This window comes from Strix uralensis, chromosome 1 (assembly GCF_047716275.1).
Source record: "Strix uralensis isolate ZFMK-TIS-50842 chromosome 1, bStrUra1, whole genome shotgun sequence".
Taxonomy (NCBI): Eukaryota; Metazoa; Chordata; class Aves; order Strigiformes; family Strigidae; genus Strix; species Strix uralensis.
In genome coordinates, this window is record NC_133972.1 from 76,791,378 (window position 1) to 76,818,625 (window position 27,248).

The following is a 27,248-nucleotide window of genomic DNA, read 5'->3' on the forward strand; positions in this document are numbered from 1 at the left end:
AGAACATTGCACTCTGAGGCTCAGTTTCTCTGCATGTAAAGTGAGAATACATGCACTTGTCTTCCTTTATAGGTTGTCCATACTGTCAGAGCAGAAGCTGTACTTATTTAGTCCTCCTCCGTGCCTTAGTGAACAGACCACCAATGCCTTCAAAAGTATCTTGTTAGCGATGCAGTTTCTTGAAGCCTCGCTGGCTTCCTCACAGCCCATCCACACTTGACATACACATCTTCTAAAGAAAGACTCTGGAAACTGGGAAGGAATAAACTCTGAAAATGTACTGAACAGGCTCAGAGACTCTGGGCATGGCTACAGTTCCCATTGACCAGAACAAAGGAGGGTTGAATGTATTATGAACCCTTTGTTAGCACGTGGTCTACTCTTCTCTAGTTCTCTCAGTTGCACGTTGGACCATTTAATACTGCAAATGTTAAAGCAATTCCTGCCTTTAGATCTCAGAGCAAGAACTTCTGTGGGTTGTCTCAGTGGAAATGCATTCAAAGAGACACCAAAGTGAAGCGTATGGCTCTTTGCAAGAACAAATTCCTGTCGGCCTGAGAAACTGCCAATTGTGTGGTATTAGATGTAAAAAAGGACTTGAGCAACTCAGCTCACGCATCCTTTCTTGTGCTGCATACTAAAGCTGTGGATGAGTCAGTACAGCTGAGTGGGAGAACCAGACAGGTCTGAATCACCAGTTTTTCCTTGTCTCCAAAGTACTATTATTTCCATGCAAATAATTTCAAGCCTCAAAGCCATAGAAGAAGTCCAGTAGTGGTGAGTGCAAACCTCATACACCAGAAGGAGACAACTGGTTATTGAAAATTCACAGCTGCTTCATGTTTGAAGACACTGATTTATGTAAAAGGAAATTAGCTAATTAATCTTAAAATCCTGGAACTTGAGAAGTATTTGGAGAGACAGTAAGCTCTATTTCAGAATTTCACTGAAGCTATGTATTATTCAGCTCTTTCCATTGTTGTTCCGACTGATGCATGAGCGGTTTGAGAAATGCAGCTGTGGAGTCTGACAGGATAAATGTTTAAAAAGTCTGAAAAAGACCAGATTTTCTTATAAGTACAGAGAAGTAAGAAAGAAACAGTGTGGGATCCTGGTACTCTATCAGGCAGACCTTCATCTTTCTGTCGAGTTCAGCAGGCTCTGGATAGAAACCTCTGCAATGTGTGGGAAGGCACCTTCACACATTTGGAAAGTAAATTGAGGACTTTTATCTGCCAAGTGTTATCTGTATCTGGAAGACCACCAACTTTCTGCATTTTACTTACGCCAACAGATAACAAGTATTTGCACGTCATGTATGCTTGATTGATTCCTTTTTACCTTTTATATGTGCTTTTATGTATCCTTTTCTATCTAGTACTTTCAACATACTAGTTACTTTAGTAATAATAAAACTAAATACAAAGCTAAATAAAGGTTAAATTAAAATAATTAAATAAAAAAATAAAGGATTTCTAACTTTTATAATCTCAACTTTTATTTAAGAAGAAAACAATATAGTTCTACAAAAAGAATTTTATAAAATATATGAAATTCAACCTAGAAGACAGTTTCAGATCTTTGCAAACAACTGTATCAGAATTCTGTAGAAGAGCTGTTAAGTTGGTATTTCTCACATAAAGTTGGTAATGTAGCAATATGCACATTGTACAGTATAATGACCCGGAGCTGCAAAACGCAAATGAAATATGTAGAAGGAACAGAATTGTGACTGCAACATTTTTATTAGTTTCCTGATGGTTGCTTTCATTTACAGAGTTTAGAAAGACAAAAAGGATGTATGAGACTTCTTTGGGTTTTTTTCTGCGTGAAACTTTATGCTAATAACTTATTTCAGGCTAAGAAAAACCTCAAGAAAGAACAAAATTATTGTCTCTGTGAGAGAAATCTCTGCCTGTGTCTTCCTTGAAGGAAGCTTGAGCAACCTTAAGAACAAAATGTCGGCTCTCTTGACAAGACAGGCAGGCTTAGAAGTGGAAAAATCTAATATACAGAATACCAGAGGCTTCGTAGTTCAGCAGACATAGCCTGGGGAACCTCGGTCCTGGTTAGACACGTCTTTAAAGTGAGGCACTTTGCTGCCACCGTAACCTTTTTTGCTTTGCAGAAAAAATCTTGCCCAGATTTGATAGTACTTCAAGTCAGAAGTAACTGGCAGCACTAGTGATGTGGATTTGAGCAAAGATTCTGCTTTCACTCATGTTTGCAGTCACCTACATCGTGGTGAGGACATGGTCTGCACTACTGAAAGGCCAGTTGTCCTTCATTAGCTTCTCTCAGTCCTTCTGGGCACTTGTGAGGACAGGCAAGTGTAACATGGTGGCTCTATTTCACACAATTAATTGAGAAAGAATTGCACCCTACTCTAGTACTAACGGTATGGAGTTTGTCCCCAAAAGTCCCTGCAACAAATGAGGGGGAAGGCACTGCCACTGCAGATGGGGCAATTCAGATTTGGCATTATGATGTCTTTAGAGGTTGATTTGGCTACTGAAGTGCTGAGAGCTAGGTGCCATTCGCTCAGCTTAACTGCAAAGCTATGTTAACCTAACAGGAGAAAAAAATACGTTTAAAAAAGTAAAGCAAGGAAAAATTTTCTCTAGGAAAACAATGGACTTCGAGTGTAATAATGCTGTTCCCTAGTCCTTAGTTCCCATTATCTATTTTCTTACTGAAAATTTCTCAAAACAATGACCTTACATAGATCTTCATAAAGTGGCCTGTGCCTACTAAAATAATAGAAGCTATATAATAACTAAATAGGTACATAGCATCTATTTCTCTTCAACCTTCACATATTTACCCTGTTCCTGTAACCTGGCTACTTTCTTGGGGTTTATTATTATGTGCAGACAAGCAAATAAGACAAGAAAGATATCCCAAATTGCTCATCCTGGGAAAACCCTGTATAAACAGGTTTGAATGTCTGATGGGGAGCCCCAACACAATCTTTGTATTTTAAAGAAAGGTAATACCTCTGCGGTTATTTGACAAATGGATCTGGGTTGTGTTTCAATTGTCAGAAGTCAAAGAGTATCCATCTCCTTCACTTCAGCGCTAATAGTGCACAGAAAGCAAAACATGTTTAACTTGCGGTGATCCTTTCAGCGTCTGTGCTTTTTGTAATAAAGAAGTGTTTGCTGTGAGACGGTGGCAGGAAAAAAAAAAAGACCTCTTTGCAGAGCATGGGAAAGGAGCGCTGGCTTCCAAGTCTGATTTTTCAAACACTGGTAGATTACGTACGCAACATTGTCCCTGGCATGTTTCCAGGGGTCTAATATAGGAAAGGTTTTTAATTTCTTTTGTGTTTTCTTTCCCTTTTCTCTCCTCTCATTCCTTCCCCCCTTTCCTTCCTTACCCTTCTCTTCCTTTCTCCTCGGAACTGGTAGAAAGGACAATATGTGGAAAAACAACATCTTCATTCTTACCCTTTAATTGGAAGCAGGAAGTTTTGTAATTTCTTTTTTTTTTTTTTTTTTTTTTTTTTAAGGGCAAGATAGACACCGGTGTGACTGTGCGGCACTCAGTGGAGGTTCTCTGCTTTCAGAGCAGGTGAGCTGTGCGTAGGGCCCGGGCAGAGGCTGATCCCTGGGAGAAGGAGCCCTGCGCTGCTCTGCACGGGACAGAGGCCGCTGCGGTCCATGGCCGCGCCCGGGCCCACCGGCAGCCCCCCGGGGTGGGATGGCGGCTCGGGAGGGCCATCGTTCAGCCCAGCCAGGGGCAGCGGTGGGATGAGGGGCTGGCACGGGGCACTGAGCGGTGCCAGAGGGTTTGCTCTTCTGTGGTCCCGGATTCCCCTGTTTTCCGACATGAACCACCGTCCCAGTAAAGCCGAAGAGATGCGGTGTTTGCCAGGGGAGCAGGTGACCGACAGTCGGTACGGGGTGGGTGGCGGGGACCTTGGCCAGGCATCGCGGGCGTGGAGGGAGGCGCGGGTGGGGGAGCTGGTGTCCGACACTGAGCGTGGCCGGTGCCGGGGTTCGGGGCAGCTCCCCTCGCCCTTCGGGACATCACAGTTCTGGAGAACCATTGCAGGGCTCCGGAGGCGGGCTGAAGGCCAGCGGACACGACCAGCTCACGCCGCTCTGCCGCTGGGGCTCTCCCAGCTCTCCCGTGCCTTTACTGGGCGTCCATCACCACGACGCCCCAACCTTTACTCGCCCCGACCTTTACCTCGCCCCATCACCCCGGCCCCTCAGCGGCCCTCCCGTGGGGGAAGAGGCTGGGGGGGTCTCCCCGTGGGCCCGGCGGTGGGAAGATGCCCCGAAACCGACCCGCCAGGCGGACGGGAACCCCCCGCGGGCCCTCGGACAGCACCTGCAGGGGGGCGAGGGCTGCCGGGGGAGCCGCCCGCCGCACCCTCCCTACCGCAACCCAGGGGACGCCGGGCGGGGCGGGGCGGGGCGGGCGAGGCGGCGCCCGCCGGCTCCCAGGGGGCGCCCCGCCGCGCCGCCCGCCGCTGCCGGGGCGGGGCCGGGGAGGGCGGCGGCCAATGGTGCGGCGGGGGCGGGGCGAGTGGCGGCCAATGGTGCGGCGGGGCGGGGCGGGCGGTGCAGGAACCCCCAGGAGGTGACGGCGAGGCCCCGCCCTCCCCGCGGTGAGCGGGCGCCCGCGGCGGACATGGCAGCGGAGCGGTGCTGAGCGCCGCGTCGCCGCCCCCCGCGCTCGTCGGCCGCCTCTGCCGGGGGAGGGAGGGAGGACGGTTGGCTGGTTGTCCCTGCCCGCCCCGCGCCCGTTAAGGGAGGGCAGCGGCGGCGCCTCCGCGGAGGCGTGTGTGATGGTGCGGGCATGGCGGGGCAGCCGGCGGCCGCGGCGCTGCTGAGGCGGGGGGCGGCTGGTCCCGGTCCCGGCGGCGGCAGCAGCAGCCAGCGGGGGCTGCCTCCCTCTCCCGCCCGCCCGGCGGCCGCCTCCCCCCGCCCCGGCCGGCGCTGAGGGAGGGAGCGCCGCGCCTCGCCTCGCCGTGCCGTGCCGCCCGCCTCGCCCCTCGCCGCCGCCGCCGCCATGCTGCCCGGGGTGGGGGTGTTCGGCACCGGCCTGACGGCGCGGGTGATCGTGCCGCTGCTGAAGGCAGAGGGCTTCGCCGTGAAGGCGCTGTGGGGCCGCACGCCCGAGGAGGCGGAGGAGCTGGCCAAGGAGATGAGCGTCCCCTTCTACACCAGCCGCATCGACGAGGTGCTGCTGCACCAGGACGTCGACTTGGTCTGCGTCAACTTGCCGCCGCCGCTCACCCGGCAGGTCGCCGTCAAGACCCTGGGTGAGTGGGGGCGAGCGGGGGGGCGGCGGGGCGACCCGGGCTCGGGCTTCGCGCTCGCCTCGGGCTGAATGAAGCGAAACCCCGCCTCAGCGCGGAGTTTTTCCTCTGCTTTGCTTTTTTTACCCCCCCCCGTGTTTATTCGGAGAGGGGCCGCCCGCTGTAGCAGGCCGAGGGGCGGCGGGGATGGCGCTGCGGCAGCTCGGTGGGGCATCCCCGGCCCCCCCGCCCCGGTCCCCGCCGGCGTGGTCCCCGGCAGTAGGCACCCGTCCCTCCGGGGTGCTGGGGTAAGCCTGGGCAGGGCCGGGCCTGACACCCGGCCCACGCAGCGGGGGAAGGAGCAGGTGTCACCCATGTCGCGGTAAAAAGGAGAAAGTCACGGTAAAAAGGAGTAAATATCCCTCCTGCCCGCGTTTGGCCGGCGGTTTCCATACGCGCCTGGTCGGGGAGCATCGCTCCCGCGTTGGGGGTACCCACGCTGCTGGTGGGGGGGGCTGGGGGGTGCCGGCTCTGCCCCCGGCCCCGAGTCCCCAACTGCGAACCCGAGATCTCGGGAGGCAGGAAACGGTGACAGCAGAGGAAACGTTTTTACACCCGCGGCTTAAGATCACGTACAAAGGGAGGGAGGGACTGAAAAAGTAGGCATGCACTGTTTTAAGCTTCTCTGGTTTCAAGCGTGCAAAAATGGGCCGCATCTCGCTTTCTCTTGTGTGAGCTGAAGTCTGGGCTTTACTCTTTCAGCTTCGTGCTCTCTGAGCCTTGAACGTTTGTTTTCTCATGGACTTCAGTGGAGTACCCTCCGGAGTAAGGCGGGCTTAATTTGTCCCTGCTAATATAGGTGGGAAAAGGGAAGGGAAAATGCTGGGAGCCGTCGTTGTTGGAGAGCGCGGCGAGGTTAACGAGTCAGGGTGGCTGGTTGGGCTCTGGGGCTGCAGCGATGTAGGCTGATTGCTATCGCCTTCAGCCTCATCAATGTGTGCGGCACGTCCTAGTGTTACATTGCTACCGGCGTACTCCTTAGAATTAGTTACCGTTCAAATGCTGCTAATATCACAGCCAGCTAGTGTTTTCAACCTTTAAAATAAAGCAATTAAGGGAATTAAGGCAGTACCTAAAAAGCCTTAAGTACAGGGGAGGCATTTGTCTGGAAGCCTTGCTCAGTGTTACTTTCTGTGCGTGAAGTCAGAGCATTCGCTTGTCTTTTCTAATATACTTCTGACTTCTTCCTAGGATACAACACTTGCACCAGAAAACTGGCTTGCTTGCCAGAATGACACGCAAGTGGATTTGTAATGTAGAAATATATATCCCACAAAACATGCATAAAAGACACTATCAAGGTAACAAGGTTTCGTGTTTGACGCACGTTAATTTGGTGACAATTGTATCAGTTTTCCTGTGACACTCTTTCCTGCAGGTGTTGCTCATGGAGGTGCCCCAGCTTGCCTGTGCTGTTAAGAGTCCCACGAGGTTTCAGGCAGACATGAGGCATCTGCTACAAGAACAAAATTTCTGAAATAATAAAGAAACACAATTGGTGAGACTTTTCCGGAGGGCTTAAAGTAATATTATGTTTTGTGCCTCTCTGAATATTTGCAGCTAAAGAAGAAAAAAAAAAAAATCTGTTCCCAAACGTGATGAATTTATGAATGATGCTCACAATTGATGTAGCTGAGATGTTATAACTTGCTGATGCAATCTGCTAGCAACAGACTGGAGAGAAAAAAAAAAGGTGTTTTCTCCTTATTCATTAGTAGTGTACCATTCTCAGTTCCCTTTCACCTCCTAGTTAATTTGGTTTCCTCCTGTTCCCCAATGGTCTTTATTTGTATGTTGCAGGGGGAGTAAAATGTGTGTGAAAACACATGGAGTGGTTATTATGTAGGGATTAACCATGTTACAAGGTGATAATGTGCAACTTGTGATAATTTTTTTAGTGTATTACTTATTATTTGCAGAAATATCTCTTGGAGTATAAATAAATATTCCCTCAGTTATTTCAGAGTTAGATTTTTTTACTGTTTGGTTGTGGGGTTTTTTAATTAATTTTCAGGCATTGGCTCTATAACAATGAAAGTTCTTGCATGTTCATGCAGGTGCGAATGGGGCTAGAGCAGCAGTTCCCCAACCCCTGAGAGGAATACCTCCCTGCTGGCAGCTCCTTCTCCTGGCCCTGCTTGTGCTTCATGGCTTGGGAACTCCTGTGCTCTGGATTTTGCTTTAGTCACTGAATTTTCTATTTGGAGGGGAGGAGTGCAATTGCAGTCATCAAGTGGGGGTTTCAGAAACCTCTGGTAAGCAGGGGCAATGTCGTATAGGTTGAGGAAAGCAGAATCTGGAAAAACATTCCTTACTATGATAAAGAAAGGATGGGGATCTCTTTTGAACTTGATTTTTTTGTTGTGTGTTTTTTTCCCTCTTGAGATTTCACACAAGAAATATTATGCAGCAGCTAGCGATAGAACATAGACAGGGATACCAGAGGTTTTACTCGTAGATGGAGTCTTCAGGAGGTCTGCATTGCAGCAGAAAGTTGAGAAAAAACACGAGTTATTCGTTAATATACTCTGATCTGGCTTCCATATGAGAGGAGCCATATCTAGTGTGGGAAGAGGCAGGGACCAACTTTTCTTTTGTACCTGTATTTTGTTTTCAATGGGCTTGTTGCCAAATGCTGTGTTTTCATTTGGGGAGGTTTCATTATTAAAAAGTAAAAGCCTGGGGAAGCAGTTGGCGGTGTTTCTGTCCCCCGTCTAGAGCTGTGTTTACACTCTGAATTTGCAGCATGTTCAAATCCACTCTGGCCTATTTCTGATGTGTACTCTGGAGATGAAGGTGGGGTGAAACAGGTGCCCCTGCAGCTGTTTTTAACTCGGACCACGTAATGGGAAAAACTCAGTTGCTTTGTTTTCACTGATATGTCTGACATATAGAAGTATTGCTGCTCAAAACATGTTTTTGGCACGGTGGCCCATCAACTGCTATTAAAACACAAATGTGTGAATACATGCCCCAGCTGAGGAAGTCGCCCGAACTGTGGCTTCCTGGCAGCTGTTGCGGGGAGAAAGTGGGAAAAATACAGCTTTAAACTTGCCCCTGTTAACTTCTCTAAGCCTCTGTTGCTCATCCCTGTTAGAAACAAGATCCTCAGCTGGGTCTGACTCTTTATGGCCGTTTTCTTGGGAGCTAGACCAATGTTGGGCAAGTCTCTGGAACAGACCAAGTTCAAGGGAGATTTGGAAACCGTGCTGGTTTGGATGATGACTGAAATCATGAATAAAACCTTTGGCATTTTATGTGAAATAACGCTGATGGCCTCTGTCACTTCTCTGTGAAAGGAAACAAATTCCTTGTTTGCTTCTACAAAATGGGGGTGACCGGCCCTTTCTCTTTTCTGCCCCTGGTCTATCCTGCTCACTTAGAAGCTCTTTTGGTTATTGCTGTTTGTACTCTTTCCCTGTAGCATAATGCAAAACTAATGTCCCAACTGACTTACTGCTTGGTGATCAAGAAAGATCAATGACTGAATATTTAGGTAAGCATGGAAAACAGTCTAGTGTTGAATAAGGGTGTTCTCCCTTTTGGAACTGAAAAGTTTGGCATGTTTGCTGGAAGTGGTCTGCTTTTCCTCTGTCTGCATGCATCAGCAATACAGTCGTATCCCAAGCCTGATCAGACATGGGAGATGTGTTTGCATAGAGGGACAAAAATATGTCACCAGAGTACCTATTTGTGCTCGGGATCAGAAGAGTTGCTGGTACAGACAATATGATATGACAATCCACCTAGTTCAAAACTGTCAACGCATGACTTTGTTCTTGGTCCAGAGTTTGTAAAGTGGTTAGGATCCTTTGGGATGGCTCTTTTAAGGAAAAACATTATCGTGACTATTTATTATTAATAGCAGTGTAATATCTATCCTGCAATATTGAGTTTAAATTTGACCTAATAGCAGTGACTTTCAGCAAACACACAACAGTGTAATCCCTCCCCCTTGTTCAATTAAATATGATGTTCTCCAGATCCTAACTGAAACAGTTGCCCTGTGTGACTAAATAGCTGCCACATCAGGTGAAGTGACTTAATACAGGTGGTGCCAAGAATTCCTTGATGACATTTCATCTCGAAGTTGAAGGGGAAGGCACAGACATTTCTATGTGCCTGGTCCTATTGGTGCTTGAGTCAAGTCTAAAGAGAACTTACTCCTGAGGTTCATATAAGTGTTTCTGGGAAGCAAATGTTTTGCTTTTGGGAAGAATTAAGTACCAGATGTGCTTAAAGCATGTCTCTGAGATGTTGCACTTAATTCTATTTACAGTGGTTTTGCTTACTCTTTCATCTTAGGTTGAGGACAGGAACACTGAGCTGTGTGCTGAGTATTTGCTGCACAAGCTTGCAGCCATGTCTATGTCGTATTACTTTTTAAAATATTTATATTGTAGCTCATGGTAGGAGTCCCTTCTGCCTGGGGACTATACAGAGTATGACTTTCCCAGCCCTCCAGAAGTTCTTCCTCTTAAGGAGCACTTAAATTTGTTTGCTGACCAGTGGTGCTTCTATACTTGATTGTGGTCATGAGGGAGCATCTTTATTTAGAGAGGAACATAAAGATTACTGCTTGGATCCTTACCTTCTCACCCCTTCCCAGGAAGCACTGGCATCACACAGACATGCAGTACAGGCCTGCAGTCCAGAATATGTTTGTGAGAACTCCTTTTTAAAGGACTGGCAATGTTATGGCTGGATCTACCCCTGAAGTGGGAGGAACATCAGCTGCAGTGAAGTAATTCACAGATCTGATGCAATCTCTAATTAATTTCTACATTCCTCTGCACCCATGCAAATCAGTCAGAGGTTACAGGTTTGTAGCAGTGAATAGAACTTGGTCCAGAGTTTGTAGAATGGTTAGGATCCTTTGGGATGAGTTGCTCTATTAAGGGAAAATATTATCATGATTATTTATTATTAATAGCAATGTAATATCTGTCCTGCAATATTGAGTTTAAATTTGACCTAACAGCAGTGACTTTCAGCAGAACATGCTCTTGTACTTGGAAGGCAGATGACTTTGCAGCATATTAAGTGTGAATTATGGTCATCTTATTGCAAAGGACAGTCAAATTAAGTGTTGCCTATCTTTAATCAGCAGAGCTAGCAAAGGCTGTGATGCCTTTTTTTGCACATACTAGAAAGTCAGTCCAAAGAGCCTGCTGACAATCAGCTGCAAGTCATCTTCCTGCTTGAGGGATGATGGTAACCACAGAAAATGGCACCTAGCTCTTCCAATGACCTTTTTCTGTCAGTACTGCAGACCTTTAATTCCAGTGTTATTCCTGTAAAACTCCTACAGAGATACTGTGGGATTGAGCCTCCAAGACAGTTAAGGCAAAGAGCACTGTTCAGGTACTGTTTAAAAAACAAGATAAAAATGAAAAAACAGACAACCCCCCCATCTTATTTCCTTTCTGGCCTTCAAATCAAAGGTGAGTTTTAATTGTTCCCAATTGTCATCTTCTGTTTGAAAGTAACCGCCAGTTCAGACATTGCAGTGGTAGGATAGATTGGGAGCCCAGTATGAACCAGACTTGGACGTTGAGCTCGTGCTATGATGATGCATCCTAATTTGCCTAGACTAAGGAACAGCCAGTTGCATTTGAAGTGGTTGTATTAAACGGTGTTAGGCATGAAGACCACCATTGCTATCCTGTATCCAGTTGGGTCAGTTTGTGTTGTTGCAGTTTCCTCTGTACTGTTTAAAATGAGTGCCTGGCCTCAGGGGTCACGAAAGGCTGCAAAGATGAGTTGCTGTGTTGCTGTCTCTGGACCAGCGTGGGCAGCTGAAGCAGGATGGGCTGAACCTCCTGAAGACTGCTGCAGGTCTAGTCTTGTGCCCACTCAACTGGAGGTTGTAGAGATGTGGAAAGCAGCTTCTCTCAAGTTTAGGAAGTTACCATCCTGTCAGAGATCACCGTGCCCTGTAGGTGAGTTGGCTAAAACAAATACATGCCCAAGCCCTCAGTTGCTCTACTTCTCCCTGTGATTTAAATGGCAAAACATGATGCTGGAACACGGACACCCTCCTTCCATCTGCTTGGCTGCTGGGGGCTTGCTTCTTCAGTACAGGAGCAGCAAAGGAAGCGAGAGCAGTGCTGACCTGTGCCACTGCCAGTGTTTGATCTGTCATGCTTTGTTAGGCAGAGCCCATAGCCAGGGTGGTGATACTTTGAGAAATCTGACTTTCTTTTAAATACATGAGTCAGGTGCTTTTGTCTACATAAAGCTTTAAAAAAAAAAAAAAAAGGCAAGTCCTTATGACCTTTGTCTGTTTCACTGCACTTTGAACACTATTCTTCTTGTGCTATTCTGCTTTTACATTGGTGTTAGCAATGGTGGCAGATACAGCTATTTTTCCTACTGTCTGTGGTACTGGAGAAACTCAACTGTTCCAAGACTAGTGCACACTAGTGCTATTTCCAGCACAGGTCCTCCCAGGGCATCCTTGTCAGTGTGAACAGTGATGCACTAATATTAGCAATGCCATAATGTCTTGATTTGGTTGAATGGCTGAAAGAGGTTAGTAGCTCTCTTAGGCATGGCTTCTGGCAGTGCTCATGAAGATTTGACTAATGTGGTGTTAGGAAAGGGCTGGAAATAGTAAAATCATTTCTCGTGAACAAAGCAGGCATTACTGCTAAAGGTGTGGGCACGTGTGTTCTAGCCTTGTGGCTGTGCTAGTGAGGATCACCTTTTGTATTTCTTTTGCTGGCACAGTTGGTAGAGTGGATATCATGTAGACAGCATTTTGTGCCATTTTAACAAAAAAAAAGTTGCACAACTGTGCTGTGGATGCTGTTACACAAACAGAAAATGTGTAGCATAGCTTTCTTCTATGAGAAGATGATAGAAGGCTCTGATAAAAAGTGTGTTTATACTGTTAGAGCTGTGGCCAGGCTAAGTATTGTGATTATTTAATTTCTGGAGTAAAATATTGCATCTCTGTAACAAGGGAAACAGCAAAGAACAGATCTCTTATTCTTCTTTCTTGCATAGCTTTATGCCTTCATTCTGACAGGCAGTGGCCATCGTGACACCTGCTTGGTACTGAACTGTCTGATCCCTCTTCAACAGACCTTCCCTCTGTGACTTGCTGTCTTGTTGCTTGTTTTTGGAGACTTGTGTTGCTGGGTGCTCAGTGGTGTAGGTAAAGGAAGGACATGTGTCCTGCTTCTGTTCTTCCGGGTTCTGGAAGAATATTAAATAGGGGGATTAAGGAAGAATGTATAGATAAATGTGGAGAAAAGAATGCTGGGCAAAAGAAATGACTAGCTTTTCAAGCTTCCCACTGTTGTCGCTTCTCCCTCCTTTTTTTCTTTTTCCTAAAGCCCTCTCATGTCCAAGATTGACACTACATGACAGAGATTTGCTGCGTAGCTCCAGACATGGATAGTTGAGCACAGCCCCTGATGGAGGCAGGGTAAAAACTCTGCAAGATGCTAAATACATTGTTCTCTCCACTTTTGTTTGAGAACTAGGCAAATTGTGTTGAAGTGTATTACAACTTACTGTCCTTTTCTTCATATGTGCAGTAGATTTTGCCCATTTAGCAATAGTGTGGCAAAGCACTGAGGATGAAAATTAGTTAGAAAAAATGTTAAATTTCTAGGACAGCCAAGACTGGTGTTTTTCACAGTCCACTGCAATGCAACACCACCCTTCACTGTTAATATCAGTTTGCCACACTGTTATCCGGAGTTGCCATGAATTGTTCTGGTTTCCTCAAACCACCCAAGCAGAAGTGTTTACCCTACTGCTTTTTGTTTATTATTCATATAATAAACTCTTAGTTCATAAGAGTGAGCTGTCAAAGCTGGGGACTTAATTTACGAGGTCAGTGTGCATGCAGGTAACAAAACCACACTCCTTACAAAAAATGATTTCAGGTCTTAAGCCTTGATTTAAACAAATTGATTTAAATGGCTATGTAATTAAACAGGAGCAATCCCTTGTGTATCTTCCCTAAATTGATTTAAGGCCTGGTCTGCACATAGATTTTTGTACCAGTATAATTATGACTGCAAGGAGTATGATTTCTTTAATGTAATAATTGCTGTGTGGCCATTAGAAGTCCAGCTGGTTTGACTCCTGGCATGAATGCTGTTCTGCCAGCATAATGGCATCTGTATTTTGTACAGGTAATTCCTGCTCATGTGCAGGCATAACTTGTCAATTTCATATATATTACTTAGAGCATCATCTGGTATAAATGTGTCCATGTTACTGGTGTAGTCCAGCTCTAGATGCATTGGTACAGCTGTACTCTGTGTAAAGGTAGTTGATGTATTAATTTAGGTGGTTTATTGTTGTGAACGCTGGGAGGAATCTTGTTTGGCTTCTGGGCCACTGTGAGTTTGGAGATCTTTGAGCAAAAGTCCCCAAAAAAGTGTTTCTGTGCTTGTTCAGGAGCTGGCTATGCTAAAAATGTGGTGGTGAAGAGCAGAGGTGGCTGGCACAGCCAGTGCTGATCACCAGACAAGACTCATGCACCTGGCAACTCTAAGTGTAATTATCCTTGAACACCTTGGATGCCTCTCATAGCTGCACTTCCAGATGGTGGAACTGGCATCCAAGATAGCACAAACACCAGATCGTATTAATACTCAGGTCTTGCTCACAGGGTAACAAGAATCTTAGGGAATTGTGGAGAATGAGTTTACTCACTCCTCTCCTTTGGAAAGAGGTAATAGCATACTTTGTTTTAGCCCAGCCAGGACTAATGATGAAAGTTGTTATTTATCAGGCATAACTCCTAAGTATGAGCATGGTAAAGAGCATAGAAAATGAGAACGTGGTGTGAGGAACTTGGCTGGTAGTGACATAAGAATAAAAATAATGATTTAACACAGGGAGTAAAATTACTTTTGTCATTTTCTACTGTGCTAGAGTTTAACCTCAGGGTGAAAACTGGTGCCTTCAATTCCATCGCAGCAGCAATCACAGCTTTAGTGAAGCAGATGGAGGTGGAAAAAAAAAGGTAGCAACTTTGTTTTGCATTCTGATGTTTCCATGGCTTTTATCAGCAATAAAGACCCTTGTTTTGGCACTTCCTTGCAGTGAATGTTTGGCAGTCTTCAGCTCTTCCATCTGGCGATTTTTTGCCAGGAAGTGCCCAGAAGGGAGGTCACAGTTGAATTAAATACTGTCTCTAGGGTACTGGGCTTCACATGGCTAATGAGAAGCCTTAATATAGAGAGCTTTTCAAAATCCAAATAGAGTCAAGCAAGGAGAGAGAACTATAAAATAGTAGTTATCCTTGCTGTACTAGAGTGATGTTGCTTAAAAATGTGAAACTGAAGGCTAGACTGAGCACTCAGAATTCTTTCTCTTTGTGTCTATACATGTGCATTACCTATAGTTCCATATATGTATAAAAATTTTAAAAAATTAAGGTGAAAAATATGTAAATTAAAAATTCCTGGAAGTCCCTCCCCTTCCTTCACTTCCTCAGCCCATAAAAGACAATGCAACTGTTACTATTTCGTGTGGGGATAGGAAAGGGGAAAGAATAGCTTGGAGAACAACTGAAACAGTTGCTGCCAAGCTCATGCACATTAAAATAAATTCCAGAAATGTACCTGAATGGTGCATGTAAAAGCTTGGATTCTGATGATCCTGCTTTCTTCACTGTAAATGCAAATAAAGCTCTACTGGATGAAAGGAAATAGTTGAAATTTATGGTGATGTTACTGAGAACGTGTTGTGGCCCGAAAGAAAAGCTAACCGTGCCACAGAGAGGAGCCTGGCCTTGCAGATCTGTGTCCTCTCGGCAAAGGCATCTCTGTCAATTTAGAAAATGATTGGTGGGAGTCTTGGGACATGGTTCTGCAAGCCTTTGCTTACTTCAGTAGTCTCCTTGAAGATGAAAATCCCTGATTCCTTACAGGGAACATTTGTCAGGCACAATAATTCGTGTAAGTAGGAATTTGCTTGCAAACTCCTTTTTTTACCCATTCATCAAAAAAATCTGAAAATATAGCTACATCTGTGCAATTCCACAGCTTGATACAGCGGTGCTTCTATAACATGTTATGGCAGCATGTCTACAGGAATAAAAAAATAAGATGGAAAATTTTTGAAGCAGAGGTGCTTAGAAATGTTAGCCATAGTGTACGAAAGTCCGTCACTAAATGAGCGTGACAGAGCTTGCAGAACTCTTGTGACTTGCTTCTTGCCTTAAAGGAACTTGACAATTTGGTGTTGTGAAAGTTGCTTCCTGGTTAAACAGTTTGAGATGCTCTGATAAAGACCTGTTTATCAGGCAGAGCGCTAAGCAGCACTCCCCGGGACTAGTCTGTGGATATAGCATTATCCAAATACATGACGAGGTGTCCTTAATTTTGTATCCTTGGTTAACAGGCAGGACTCATTATTCATGTTGCTGAAGAATTCTGCTTAAAAATCAGTGTTGCGAGATGCTCAGTTTGCAGGGGGTGACATCTTTGCTAAACTAGCCAAAGTATATTTGGACATGGTCTATGACTATTGACGTAGCTTGAGAGAACCATGGACCTGAAATGTAATTCTGGCTATAATTTCTACTGGACTCCACCATCTAACCACTAAGGAAAAAATACTTTGCATTGTAGCCTAAAATGAGGAAAGTCTGTGTTCATGAGCCATCTTGCTTCTCTCATAAATGCTGATCTGCTTGCTTGTGAGATTCAGTGCTCGCTAGCAGACTTATTTATGCCTTTGATTATAGTGCTGTCTTGCAGCACTTCATATAAATTTAATTGTGTTGGTACAGTGGTTGTTGTCATTTGAAATTAGATTTGTTCACATAGGCAAAGGTGATCCTTCACAACGCCTGATGTGCACAGATGTTTTGGCAGCTGCTGAAACCACACCTGCTGCCATCTGTGTGTAGAGACCTGACCTCTAATGTGTCAGCTGGGGTCACAATTGTTGCATTATACCCTTGGTGTGTGTTGTTTGAGACTCCTATCCACTCTAAGCAAGAGTGACATGATGAGAATGAGCTTGAGGATTTCTGTCCTGAGCTTTCATCCTCCATAATGTAGATTGTGTATTTTAATTAGGTTGTACTTACCTGCCTTCCTGAAGCTGGTTTCATCTTTCAGGATTCCCAAAACTACTTATTGGGGATGAGGGAGCACAGGGGGATTAAGAGACTTGCTGAAGTTTGTGTGGGAAACTGGTGACAGGGACAGGAGCTGGGTCCTCTGATGTCCACTCCACTCTTTCACTGCGGGACCCGCTGTGGCTAGCCGCTGTTGAGAGGATGGTGATCGTGACAAACTCATCTGAGTGGCTGGAAGAGGATCAATCACTGTCACTGGTCGGGGCTTTTCCCTGGGTGGTTGTGCAGGTGGTCTGAAGTCAGGGTGGGGAGAGAGGAGTGGGGACAGTGCGGGGAAACCTGATTCCCAGTTGAAAATAAGCTCTACGCTCCTCTTGTTGGTGTCCCTTTTTAATGAGTATGGGGTAGCTTGTGAAGGGATTGCAAGGACTGTTGGAGGGACTCTCTTCTCTGGAGAAGATCCATGGCTGGGATTGAGTGATCTGTGGTCCTGTCAAGTTTGAGGATTGTATCTGGCACTGAATATTTTGTGGGTTATTAGTGCCAGTAATCATCTTTCCAATGTTGGAGCTTTATTTAACAGATGCTACAAAAAAATCTTATTAAACCAGCTTGCTATGAGCAGTGATGGCTCAGCAGCTGGGAGACTTGTGTATTTATTTTTAATGCAGTATGGAGTTTCTCTGTAGTACATGTTGTGGCCCTCTGCACACTGGGAAACCCCTTTCTTTAGCAAATGAACAGGGCCTGTATGGGCTGACTGGAGCAACTGCCTTTTTGGAAGACAGACAGCAGCATACACACATGTAATATTGGTTGCAAATACAACCCGAGCATCAGCTTAAACTGATGTGAGCAAGTTCAGATTTGCAGCTGCTGTTAGGAGGTGCTCAAATGTAAAAAGATACTTAATTTCACATCTGGGCATTTTTTTCAGGCCTGTAGAGTGCTTGCTTAGGGCCTCCTGCATTGAGCAGAATCATCTGAGAGCAATAGGCGAAAGCAAGGAGGGTGCTGGTAGTTGCTGGAGCTGTCATGTACTGTCTCAGCATAATTGTGTTTACAGGGAATTTGTGTTAGGTGCAATTGCACTGTATGGGAGGCCATGTGTGATGTCTTTTCCTTTCTGGGTACATCTGCATTTTCGTGTGTTTCACCAAGTTGGTAAATAGGGCGGGGTGGTTGAAAACAATTTCCTTCGCTTGGTGCTCAAAAGAAAATTGTGGGGTGATGCTTTAACTGCTGAATTGGATTTTGGCAAATCATTAAAGGTTCCCTTGAGTCTTAAATGTAGTGCAACAAGGGTGATATTAACTGGCCTTGTGAGTTCTTTGGTGTAATGGAGGAGTGGATTTTGAGGCTTTTGCTTACTTTGGGGAGGAATTACTCTTGCATCTTCATTCACTGAAGAGGAAGCATCAAAGAATTAACAGCACAGGAGATGCCTCTGATACAATGTTAATTTAATAGCACAGAAGTATAAGAAATTGCTTTGTTACTCATGAAGGATATATATTTTACCAAGACACTGACAGGACATGGCTTTAGCCCTCTGTTTGAGAGGACTGCGTGTTTCCAGAGTCCTCTCAGCAGATAGTACCCATGCTGATAAAGTTTCCTGGTTGCAAGTGTCAGATGTATGCATCAGCTCTGGACTGTCAAGGATGATGGATGTTTCTAGGGTTTTTATAACTGTCTGTCTAGTCTAAGTATGCTATCTTAAATTCTGTGTGGATTATGTGGTGCTTACAGCTGGGAACTCTGTAAGAACCAAGGAGATCATATGGATTATACTGTCATGATTGTAATGAGTGTAAATATATGTATATATTCTTCGTCTATGTATCAAAAATCTCTAGAATAAACTTCAGATGGGCTTGTGTTGTGGCAATAGGCTTATGAAGTTGCTACAACTGTTAATGCAGGAAAAAGTGGGAGTATCATATTCTTCAAGTCCTGCCAGCAAATGAAAATATATGAATTTGCAGTTAAGCATTGTTCATGGAATACATATCTCTAGTAATAAGATTACCTTTTCAGTCTCTTCTTTCCATCTTTTTCTCTCTATCTGTTCTTTTATTCCCAGGTTTGCCTGGCACTGTAAAGCCTGTTAGGGCCTGAAACTATTATTAGAGAAACTAAAAGTGTGGGTAATTGCACTACTTCAATTTGCTTGTAGCAAGCAGTGGGTGTAGCTTCTTGGGGAAAAAAGAAGTGGCTACAAAGAAAGACAAGTCAGAAAATTAGCTTCAGATTAAGATAGACTGTAGCTCTGATTGGAACTGTGTACCATGAGCCTCTGTTCTGATTTAATGCAGCTGTGCTGTCCTAGTCTCTAAACCTGTAATTACAACACAGAGATGGGTTGATGTGGACAGTAGTTAGGATATTAATTAAAATACCATGGGTGATGTGCGGAACAATACGACTAACATGCTTTATTTAAAGGAACTGGAGAATAATTCATTCAAAATGTCATGATTTGTCAGTCTTGGGTCTTGTTTCTTCTTTTGAGTGTTTAAGTAACTGTAAATTGCTTCATGGGGTGCAAAATAGTGGAAGTTCAGGGCCCTAACTCAAAGCAAGGTATTTACAGTCAAATGTTCATTTTGGTAGGATTAAACTACTTTCAGATGTCCTGTTGCTTTTCAAACATGCAAGCCAGAAAAAAGACCTGTGTGGAGTAATCTGAGGTTTACCTCTAGATTTCCTAGAAGAGTTTAATCTTTTGTGTTCATGCTGGTATCTCCCTGTATGCTTGTGAAACTCAAACTCTTTCCCACAAAAGTATGGATGCAGTTGGTTGTCTTCATCCCTCTTTGGGATTAAATTACACAGAGGTGGAACAGGTGAAGAACACTTTGGGCATCTGGGAACATGAGTCCATGTGTCTCTAGTTCCCACTTTCACAGATCCCTGTAGCCCTTAACACAGTTGTGAAAATCCTTTTCTCCTGTGCTTTTTCACATACTGCATGAGAAGTTTTATAGTGACAGAAAAACTCTCAATGCTGTTGATAGCTGCAGGTGTCAGAGCCCATTGATTTGAAGCACATCAACAGTGGTGAGTGGGTGACTCTTACTTGGTGGGAGGCACCTGGGAGGACTCAAGCAGATTTGCTTTCAAGGTCAGGTGCTAAAAGATCCACAGCCCTGAAGAACTCATTGTGTCTGAAATCTTTGGTTATTCAAAATCTTCCAAATTTGTCCCGCAAGAGTTTGATCAGTATTAGGAGTGTGTCAGGGCTCCCAGGTGTGACCCTGAATGAACTTCTGTGTGCTTGAAACATAAAGATTTGAAAGCCTACTGATTTGCTACTGGCAAAAAGTCATCTGTTTGAAGTTGCTTTTTGTCTAGCAGTTACTGTTTTGTCCAAAACTCCCGAAGAAACTGGTCTTCTACTGAATGCAGCATTGCAAGAAATGGAAAACCAAATGCATTCACTTGCATTATGTTGGCACTTCTGCAAGGTTGGAAAAAAAGTGGCCAGAATAAGTGGTTTTTTTTTTAAAAAATACTTTTTTTGGTAGTGTAGTGTTTGCTTTATGGCAGATGCCTTGTTGCCCAGTTTCATCCTGAAGCAGTTTTTATGGTTAAGCTAAAGTACTGGGAGTGGGATAAAGAGTGGAATTCATGATGGAAATGTGCAGTGGGCCATAGCTGTGCCATGCTGCCACTGCTGTCTGCACAGCAGCAAGCTTCAGTCAAATTGGAGAATATCGTATTGCTTTCTGCGTGGCTGATTTTTCTTACATTCAGTGGCTTGCATTTGGCTTGTTACCTTCATTTGGAAGCAGTGCCGAAAAAGGAAGACTTAGCAGGGAGTAACATGGGCTGTTGAGTGGTTGAAGTCCTGGATTAGTGGTAGAAACCACCCAAGTCTTCCCTCTGCCACCCTTTGCAGGAGCCAGACACTTGCTGCAGGTTCCTTGAATGTAACAGCCATGTGTCAAGCCATGCCTAGCTTTGTGTGGGGCATAATGTTCTTTGGCATTTCTTGTCTTTGAAAACACACACTCAAAACCACCAGATAACATTTGCCTGGAAGAGGAGGATGTGTTTCAGTGAAATAAGGGGGGAGGGGCTGCTCTCAGGGGCCTGAGCATGAAACACCTCCCTTGTTCGAAATGGGGAAAAAAATAGATGAATACAGAAAGTGGAAAAGCACCAGTGATGCTGACAAATTTGGCCTGAGGAAACCAGCCAAATAAAGGCTGTCAGAGGAGGGGATGGGAGAGCAGGATCAGGAGGGAGTGTTTAATGCAGCAGACTGTGTAGCCTGACTGGGCTTGCTAAAAACAGAAGGGGAAAGAGGGTGTAGCTGGGTGGTTGTGGCTGTGACTCTCAAACTCCCTGCCCGCTCTCCCTCTTGCCAGCTGTGGGCTGTTCCCCATCTCCTTCCTGCTGCCAGGCTGTGGGCTGCTTCCCCAGAAAGGACTGGGCAGCCCTTGCCCCCAGAATGTGCTACGGGGGCTGCTGTGGTGGTGGTGGGGGTCCATGGCAGTGAGGTGCGGCTGGGAGGAGAGGGCTCAGGCAGAACTTGGAGTAAGGGTTGCATTGCACAGGGAAAGGGTGAACCAGGAGGGATGCTGGGTGGGGGGAAGGAAAATGACATTGCCTTCAGTGGGAGCACTAAGATGCAGTGAATTAATGAACCATCCTTGGAAGTGAAAGTGCTAGCCATACACTTTGGTGGTGGAAAAAGTTAGTGTGTTCCCTTTTACTGTCTTTTCTTCAAGCTAGCTTGAACTTCCCAGAGAAAGATGCTGTCAAGGCACTCTCCCTGTGGAGAAATAAAGCAACTTGTCTGGCACTGCTGACTCCACACCAAGTTACCAAGTGGTCTTCTGGTCAGGCAGAAAATGCTTTGGGCACCAAATGCAGCATCTTACTGAATACATTGTTGTAATGGTGAACTAAAGGAAGGCTAACCTTTCATATAAGAATAAGAAGGCAAAGAGAAGTTAAGCACAGTTATAAGTTTTTGTTTATTAAACAGTTGGTGGATAGCTGTCCACATCAAGCCATGGGACATTTGGTAAGAGCCTTGTGAGTAACTTTTTTGCCAAACACGGTAAGGTCTGTTTGAAGTGAATTGTGATGTGTTTGTGTGTGGCATAGCCTCATGGACTTTCAGGTATGTGAGCTGTCTTCTTCCCAAGTTGGTTGCTGTAACACACTGTAGACAGGCAGTGTCACCTAACCTGAATTCAACCTGTGTGTAGAAAATGGGTAAAAGTCTGTTTAAAAATCTGGACTTTGATCTTTTTTTTTGGGGGGGGGGTGTGGCTTCCAGGACAAAGCTTTCCTCCTGTGCTCTGAGGGGGGACAGTGCTGGTCAGAGCTCTGTTGGGGCTTGCTCTGGGTTGCTACACACAGCCCTGAGTTGCAACTCTGTATGCCTTGTTTTGTGATGCCACCTAGCTCTCCTTAGCGAGGGCCTGTAAAGATAGATGTGTATTAGCCTGACCTGCACTATGATACTGTCTGATTTGGCAGTGATTCACCTGCAGTGTATTTCAGTTGTGCAGCAAATGTTATCATTAGGTGGCACAAACTTATTTCTTGTCATGTTTGAGTGAAATTAAAAGCCCCAGTGGTAAAAAGATGCTGTTAACACAGTGTCCCTGCAGCCTTCTTTATTGTTGAGACACAGGCTGAACTTTCCTAATGTATGCAATCCCTGAACATGGTCCCCAGTCAATGGCCTGTAGGCAGCAAATTGCATGTGGGTGTCTTCAGAGTGATCTGTGGCTCTGCCAGGCCCAGGTGAAGAAGGATGGCAACCTAAGTAGTGGTTTTATCTGCTCAGTGTTGTTTCTGTCGGTCAGGCAAGGGTTTAAGATTATTCTTTGGCTACATGCGCAGGGCTTCATGTCTGGAGGGGAAGGAGAGAGAAGGAAGAAGGATGTTTAGGTCCTAATGAATCCTTCTTGAAGCTCTTGTTTATTATCAGTCTCCGGAGTGGGAATGCATGACAGAAATCCTCTGCTTTTTCTTTTTCCGGGACAGTATTTCTGCTTTGTGAATTAAAGGGTATGGCTTCAACCAGAAAATAGCAACAGCAACACAGCTGTGAGGATGAGTGATGCTTCATTTTAAGAAGGGTTAAAAGTACAGTACAGCAGTGTTATTCAACCTGAGGTCTGTGAGATAAGAGTCTGCAGATACATACCTTCCTCTAAGTGCAGGCAATCAATCCACAAGGGGGAAAAATGCAGTAAATGAGTACTTCAGGCTTAATTTAATGTGTATATGGTTGCAAATGACACAAATGCAGGACCACGATACAAGACAGCTCCTCTTTTCTTTTTTTCTCCAGAAAAGCATGGTGATCCTTGGATTAAAAATTGTTGAGAACGTTGCTTGTAAGTTATAGCTAATTGTTGTCCATCTCTTGCCTGGATCACAGCCCACACTAGCACATTTCTGAACACTGGGCTTGGAACAGAGAACTAGGGGAGCTGTCACCGTGACTTGCTTGACTTGGCCCAATGAACAACTTAGACTTTCCTAACATGGCTATTCTGGAGTTTCCATGACTTTGTATGGTTGAGCTATGTTTTTCTTTTCTTGGCTTCCTTCTATGCAAGTTTTTCTCATGTGAAAAATTTTGGATTAGATGAGATTTACAAGGAGGAGTTGACATTACATTTCAAGGTTTGATTCTGCTATTGCATTGGTTTACTGACATCATATCCCCTGGGGTCGAACCTCTGGGATGAAAGCCAGTATTTAAAAAGATTTTTTGCAGGGTGGAGGAATATTTTGTAATTTCACCCCCTATGAGTTCACCCTCTCCATCTTGTGCTGCTTGTTAATTATTTCAGATTCTACCTCTACAACATGGAAGAAAAGGCTGTTTTAGCCCTTATTGTGATACTTTGTGCTTAACCGTTTGCTTAGAAGACATTGATGATACTACATGCAGCTTGGTCGTCTCCTGACTTATTTCTGAAGTGCTGGTACATCCCTGTATGCTGTTAAGCCATCTTTGAACCTCACTGTGTCACAGCAGTATACATGAGGAGTAAATCTGCTGAAGTCAGTCAAGTAGTACCAGCATGAAACTGGAGTGACCAGAAAATCATGTCTTCTTTCTTCTGGATTATGTATAGCAGGGAAAAATGAAAGCCTCAAGTGAGCAGAGAGAATTTTGAAAGCAGCTTTTTGATTTGCCTACCAAAGAGGCTGGCCAAGTATACTGAAAATAATTTCAGAGACCACAAGCTGATTTGAAGTGGATCCCTGGAGTTGCATAAACAGATGGTGCATTATTCATGAGCTAGCTGAGTGTTTGCCCTCCTCCAGTGGACTGGGACATGAAGAAATGTGCTTGCTTGCTTCACCTGGTTGATTGGCCCTCTGGGAAGGGTCCAGTCTTTGCAGACTGGAGAGCAGAGAAGGCTCATTTGCACTGTGACGTAGGAGCAGTTATGGGAAGCCCATATGAATTCACTTATGACTTGTTAATGCTGTGTTTGCCAGGCAGTAGTCAATGGGGATCAAAAGTTTGAGGTACACAAAAGCAGTGCAAGAGGGAAAGAGTGCCTGGGCACAAGTGTACCTGTGCACTAACCCTGTGGGCTTGAGGACATCTCATCTTTGTGCCTCCTTTATCTCAGGAAAACAAAAATAACAGTAATTTTTGTTACAAGCTGTTGATCCTCCTTCAGTGTATTTCTGAATCATAACCTTGTAGAAAGCATACCTCACCCAGCAGGAATTCAGCAAATCCAATAACAGGCTTATGACGCTGGATCTGGTGTGAGATGTTTCAGCTCAGCTGACCGTAACCTGGCCTGAGAGCAGCAGGCTGTCCTCGCTTGTACCAACAGCTATGATGTTCATGTGGGATGTATTTGTGGAAGAACTAGATGTGTGTGGTTTCTTCTTGTCATGAGATGCAAGCATCTTGTCACAAAGGAGTTAAGCAGACACAGAAACATGGACTTGGAGCAGTTGAGGTGGCTACAAAAAAGATACTTGATGGCCATTGCCATTTCCCTCATGCTTTGTTTTTCATTCCTTTGAGCTCCAATTCTGACTACTTTCTTGGTAGCTGTCCTTCCTTATGATTTTAATCCAGGAACAATGCTAAAATGACATTTTCTTCCTTTCCCATCCTCCACTGCTTACTTTACCATCTAAGCACTGAAGCTACAACAGTTGTAATGTTAATGTACCATGAGCGAAACCTACTAAAAATACTATGATCAGACAGAGAGCAGATTAATACTGTCTCTTGGATGTATTCTACCAAGTTTTATTTAGCGTTACGCGTGTAGTGGTGGATATTTAGCTGGCACAGATGTGCACTAATGTTCTTAGTCCCAGGACTGCCCTTTCTTGTAATAGTCACAGTTTGTTACAAAGAAATAAGAATGTTCAGAGAGCTGGCATAATCATGGCATACTGGAAGAACTGGTCATATTACATCTTTGCAATAAGCTGCTGTGGATTCATTCTGAAAACAACTGTTCAGGTTCGGGTTTATCTCTGACAGGCAAACTCTCTTACTGTGTCATATGTTCATAGCCACCTGAGATAAAGCTGTTGAAATCACTTAGACAATCTCCTGCACAGAGCAGAGGGTTCCCTACAGCATATTTTTGTGATATATCTAATATTAAATATTTTCCCTGGTGAGGATTCCACTGTCTTCTTCAGAAGGCTGTAGTTTAGACTGGGGTCTCTGCTGGAAGAGGTACCTTTGCAGTCAGGCTATATTGTCCTTTCTTAATTCAATCACATTATTTCCATGCAACTCCAACTTTTGATGCCTTAATGAGTTCCCTTCAATCCTTTATGTCCCATTCTTTGGATTCACATCTACCTCAGACTTCTGCATTAGTGTGTCATGCCTATCTTTCAGTATGATTGCTGAGATTTATCTCAGTTTACTGATGACCCACATCATCTTCTGAACTGCATTCAGATACTATTAAAATGGGTTGAAGGATTAGACCATTGGGATAGAAAAGCTTGGAGTTTGATAATTCTGCGGATCAGTTTCCATTTTAAGTCATAGTCAAATGGTGTAGTAAAGCCAGAAAAGCTGCTTTCATGGTGCTGTGGTCACAGTCCATCTTCTGGTGTGTGGTCAGAGAGGACCCATGAGAGGATCTAAACTGTTTAAAGCCTGCAGAGACAATGGTGAACATGTCAGTGGTCACTATTGTAGAACTGGGTGGATCAGAGAGAAGCAGGACAAGAAAATTGTAGTGTGTTTTCTCGGACCTTTTGGAATGACTGTGTTACAAAGGGGTTGTGTTTTCACTCCATACCACTACGAGCAGTTTGTAGGATGTGACGTGCTTTCATGCTGCACTGTATGAAGGCAATCTGCGCAGTGATGCTGGGTCTGACATGCCTGTTGATCACAGCCATGTCAGATAGGTAGACAGTAGCTGTGATATTTTTTTTTTAGCTCTTCAGTGAGCAGCTCAGTCTATGCATTGCAAGCCTGCCAGCACCTCTTACCATTCAAGTGGGTGATGTTCTAGCAGTATTTGAGAGCTGGTGGAAAAGGGTGATGATCAGATGCAGCCAGTTAAAAACTAGCATATGCTTTACGGGAACATTTGTTCTGTATCCTGAGCTGAAATTTCACAGCATCAAGGCAGAACAGTCTCATGGGGAGGATAGTGGCCTTTTGGAAAGCTTACTTAAATATTGGATGCACTGAGAGAGCAGGTAAGCTCTGCATTAAGAAACTCAAGGATTTTGCTATGTCAGGAAACCCAGGGGTAGACATGGCCTTTTGAACGTAGAGGTCTTGTTAGTGAATATGTTGAGGGTATTACAGAAATACAGCCAGAGTGGATGGGATTATGTCCAGCATTAGTATGGCACTGTTAGACCCTGGGGATGTATAGGTGTACTCCCCAGGTTGTATCAACACATTGTAAAATATATGTAAGGTTGTAGTTGAGGTTCTACCCCATGGGGGAAGAGGTTCTCTGGGAAGAGCCTCTTTTGGATGCTCTGCTGAGCTTTGTGGGACAGTCTCTTCTGTCTCTGTAAGGTGCTACAGGAAACTAATCTCATAACTTCAGTTAGGTTACCCATCCTGCATCAATGACCTCAGCTGGCAACTGCCTTCCTCTCAGAAGGGTGACTGAGGGCTCAGTGAGCACAGAAACGGGAAGCCCCTGTGCTTTCAGGTATTGGCGCCTTCAGGATTGGACATGCTGATGTGAGTGCTGTGGAAAAAATTGTAGCTGCTGTTCTGTTTAGGGAGCAGGATACGAGTCTCTGGGGACATCAGTCTTGTGCTTCTACTGGCCTTAAATTCATAGAACAGTAAAATGCAATTGTTGTATTATGAGACTCAGATGTAATACATGAAGAAAGTGTGGCGCGTTAAACCCATCTGGTTCATACAGAAACTCATGTATAATTCACAGTCTTTGTAAATATGTCAGCTTAATGCCTCTCTGGCACCTATCAGCATGGCTCCGTCTCCCTTGGGTTAGTCAGACCTGACAGCTTCTGAAACTGGACCCTGAATTGTATGACAAATGGTGCTGAACTCTGAACATTACTGAATAACAACTAGTTTTGAATTGAGAAAACAAATAATTCTTACAATCAAAGCCATTTTTGAAGTTCTTCATTGTCTCCTTAGTACAATTTTAAATCTTCATCCTTGTTATGATGGAGAAACCGTTTACTTTTTTAGTAGAGCAGGATTACATCTATGCATGTACATCAGCACCAAGCTTTGGTTATCCTTCCCTGCAACACGTTACATATCATTTCTTGATATTGGTGAAGTTGTTAGCCATCTGATAGTGCTTTCAGGCATTTATTTGTAGTTTTTTTAATATGTATGATATTTTCCTTCAGACTGTACCTTACATGCAGGCTTCTGAA

General features: G+C 44.7%; 1 protein-coding gene across 1 annotated transcript in view; it reads left to right on the plus strand.

Moving 5' to 3' along the window:
* Positions 1-4,628: 4,628 nt before the first annotated feature.
* Positions 4,629-27,248, plus strand: part of GFOD1 (Gfo/Idh/MocA-like oxidoreductase domain containing 1) — a 76,376-nt gene continuing 53,756 nt past the window's right edge. Inside the window, exon 1 of the mRNA XM_074871736.1 lies at positions 4,629-5,275. Within this exon, the coding sequence (XP_074727837.1) occupies positions 5,023-5,275 (253 nt within the window). The 5' untranslated portion in view covers positions 4,629-5,022. The remainder of the gene's footprint in view (positions 5,276-27,248) is intronic.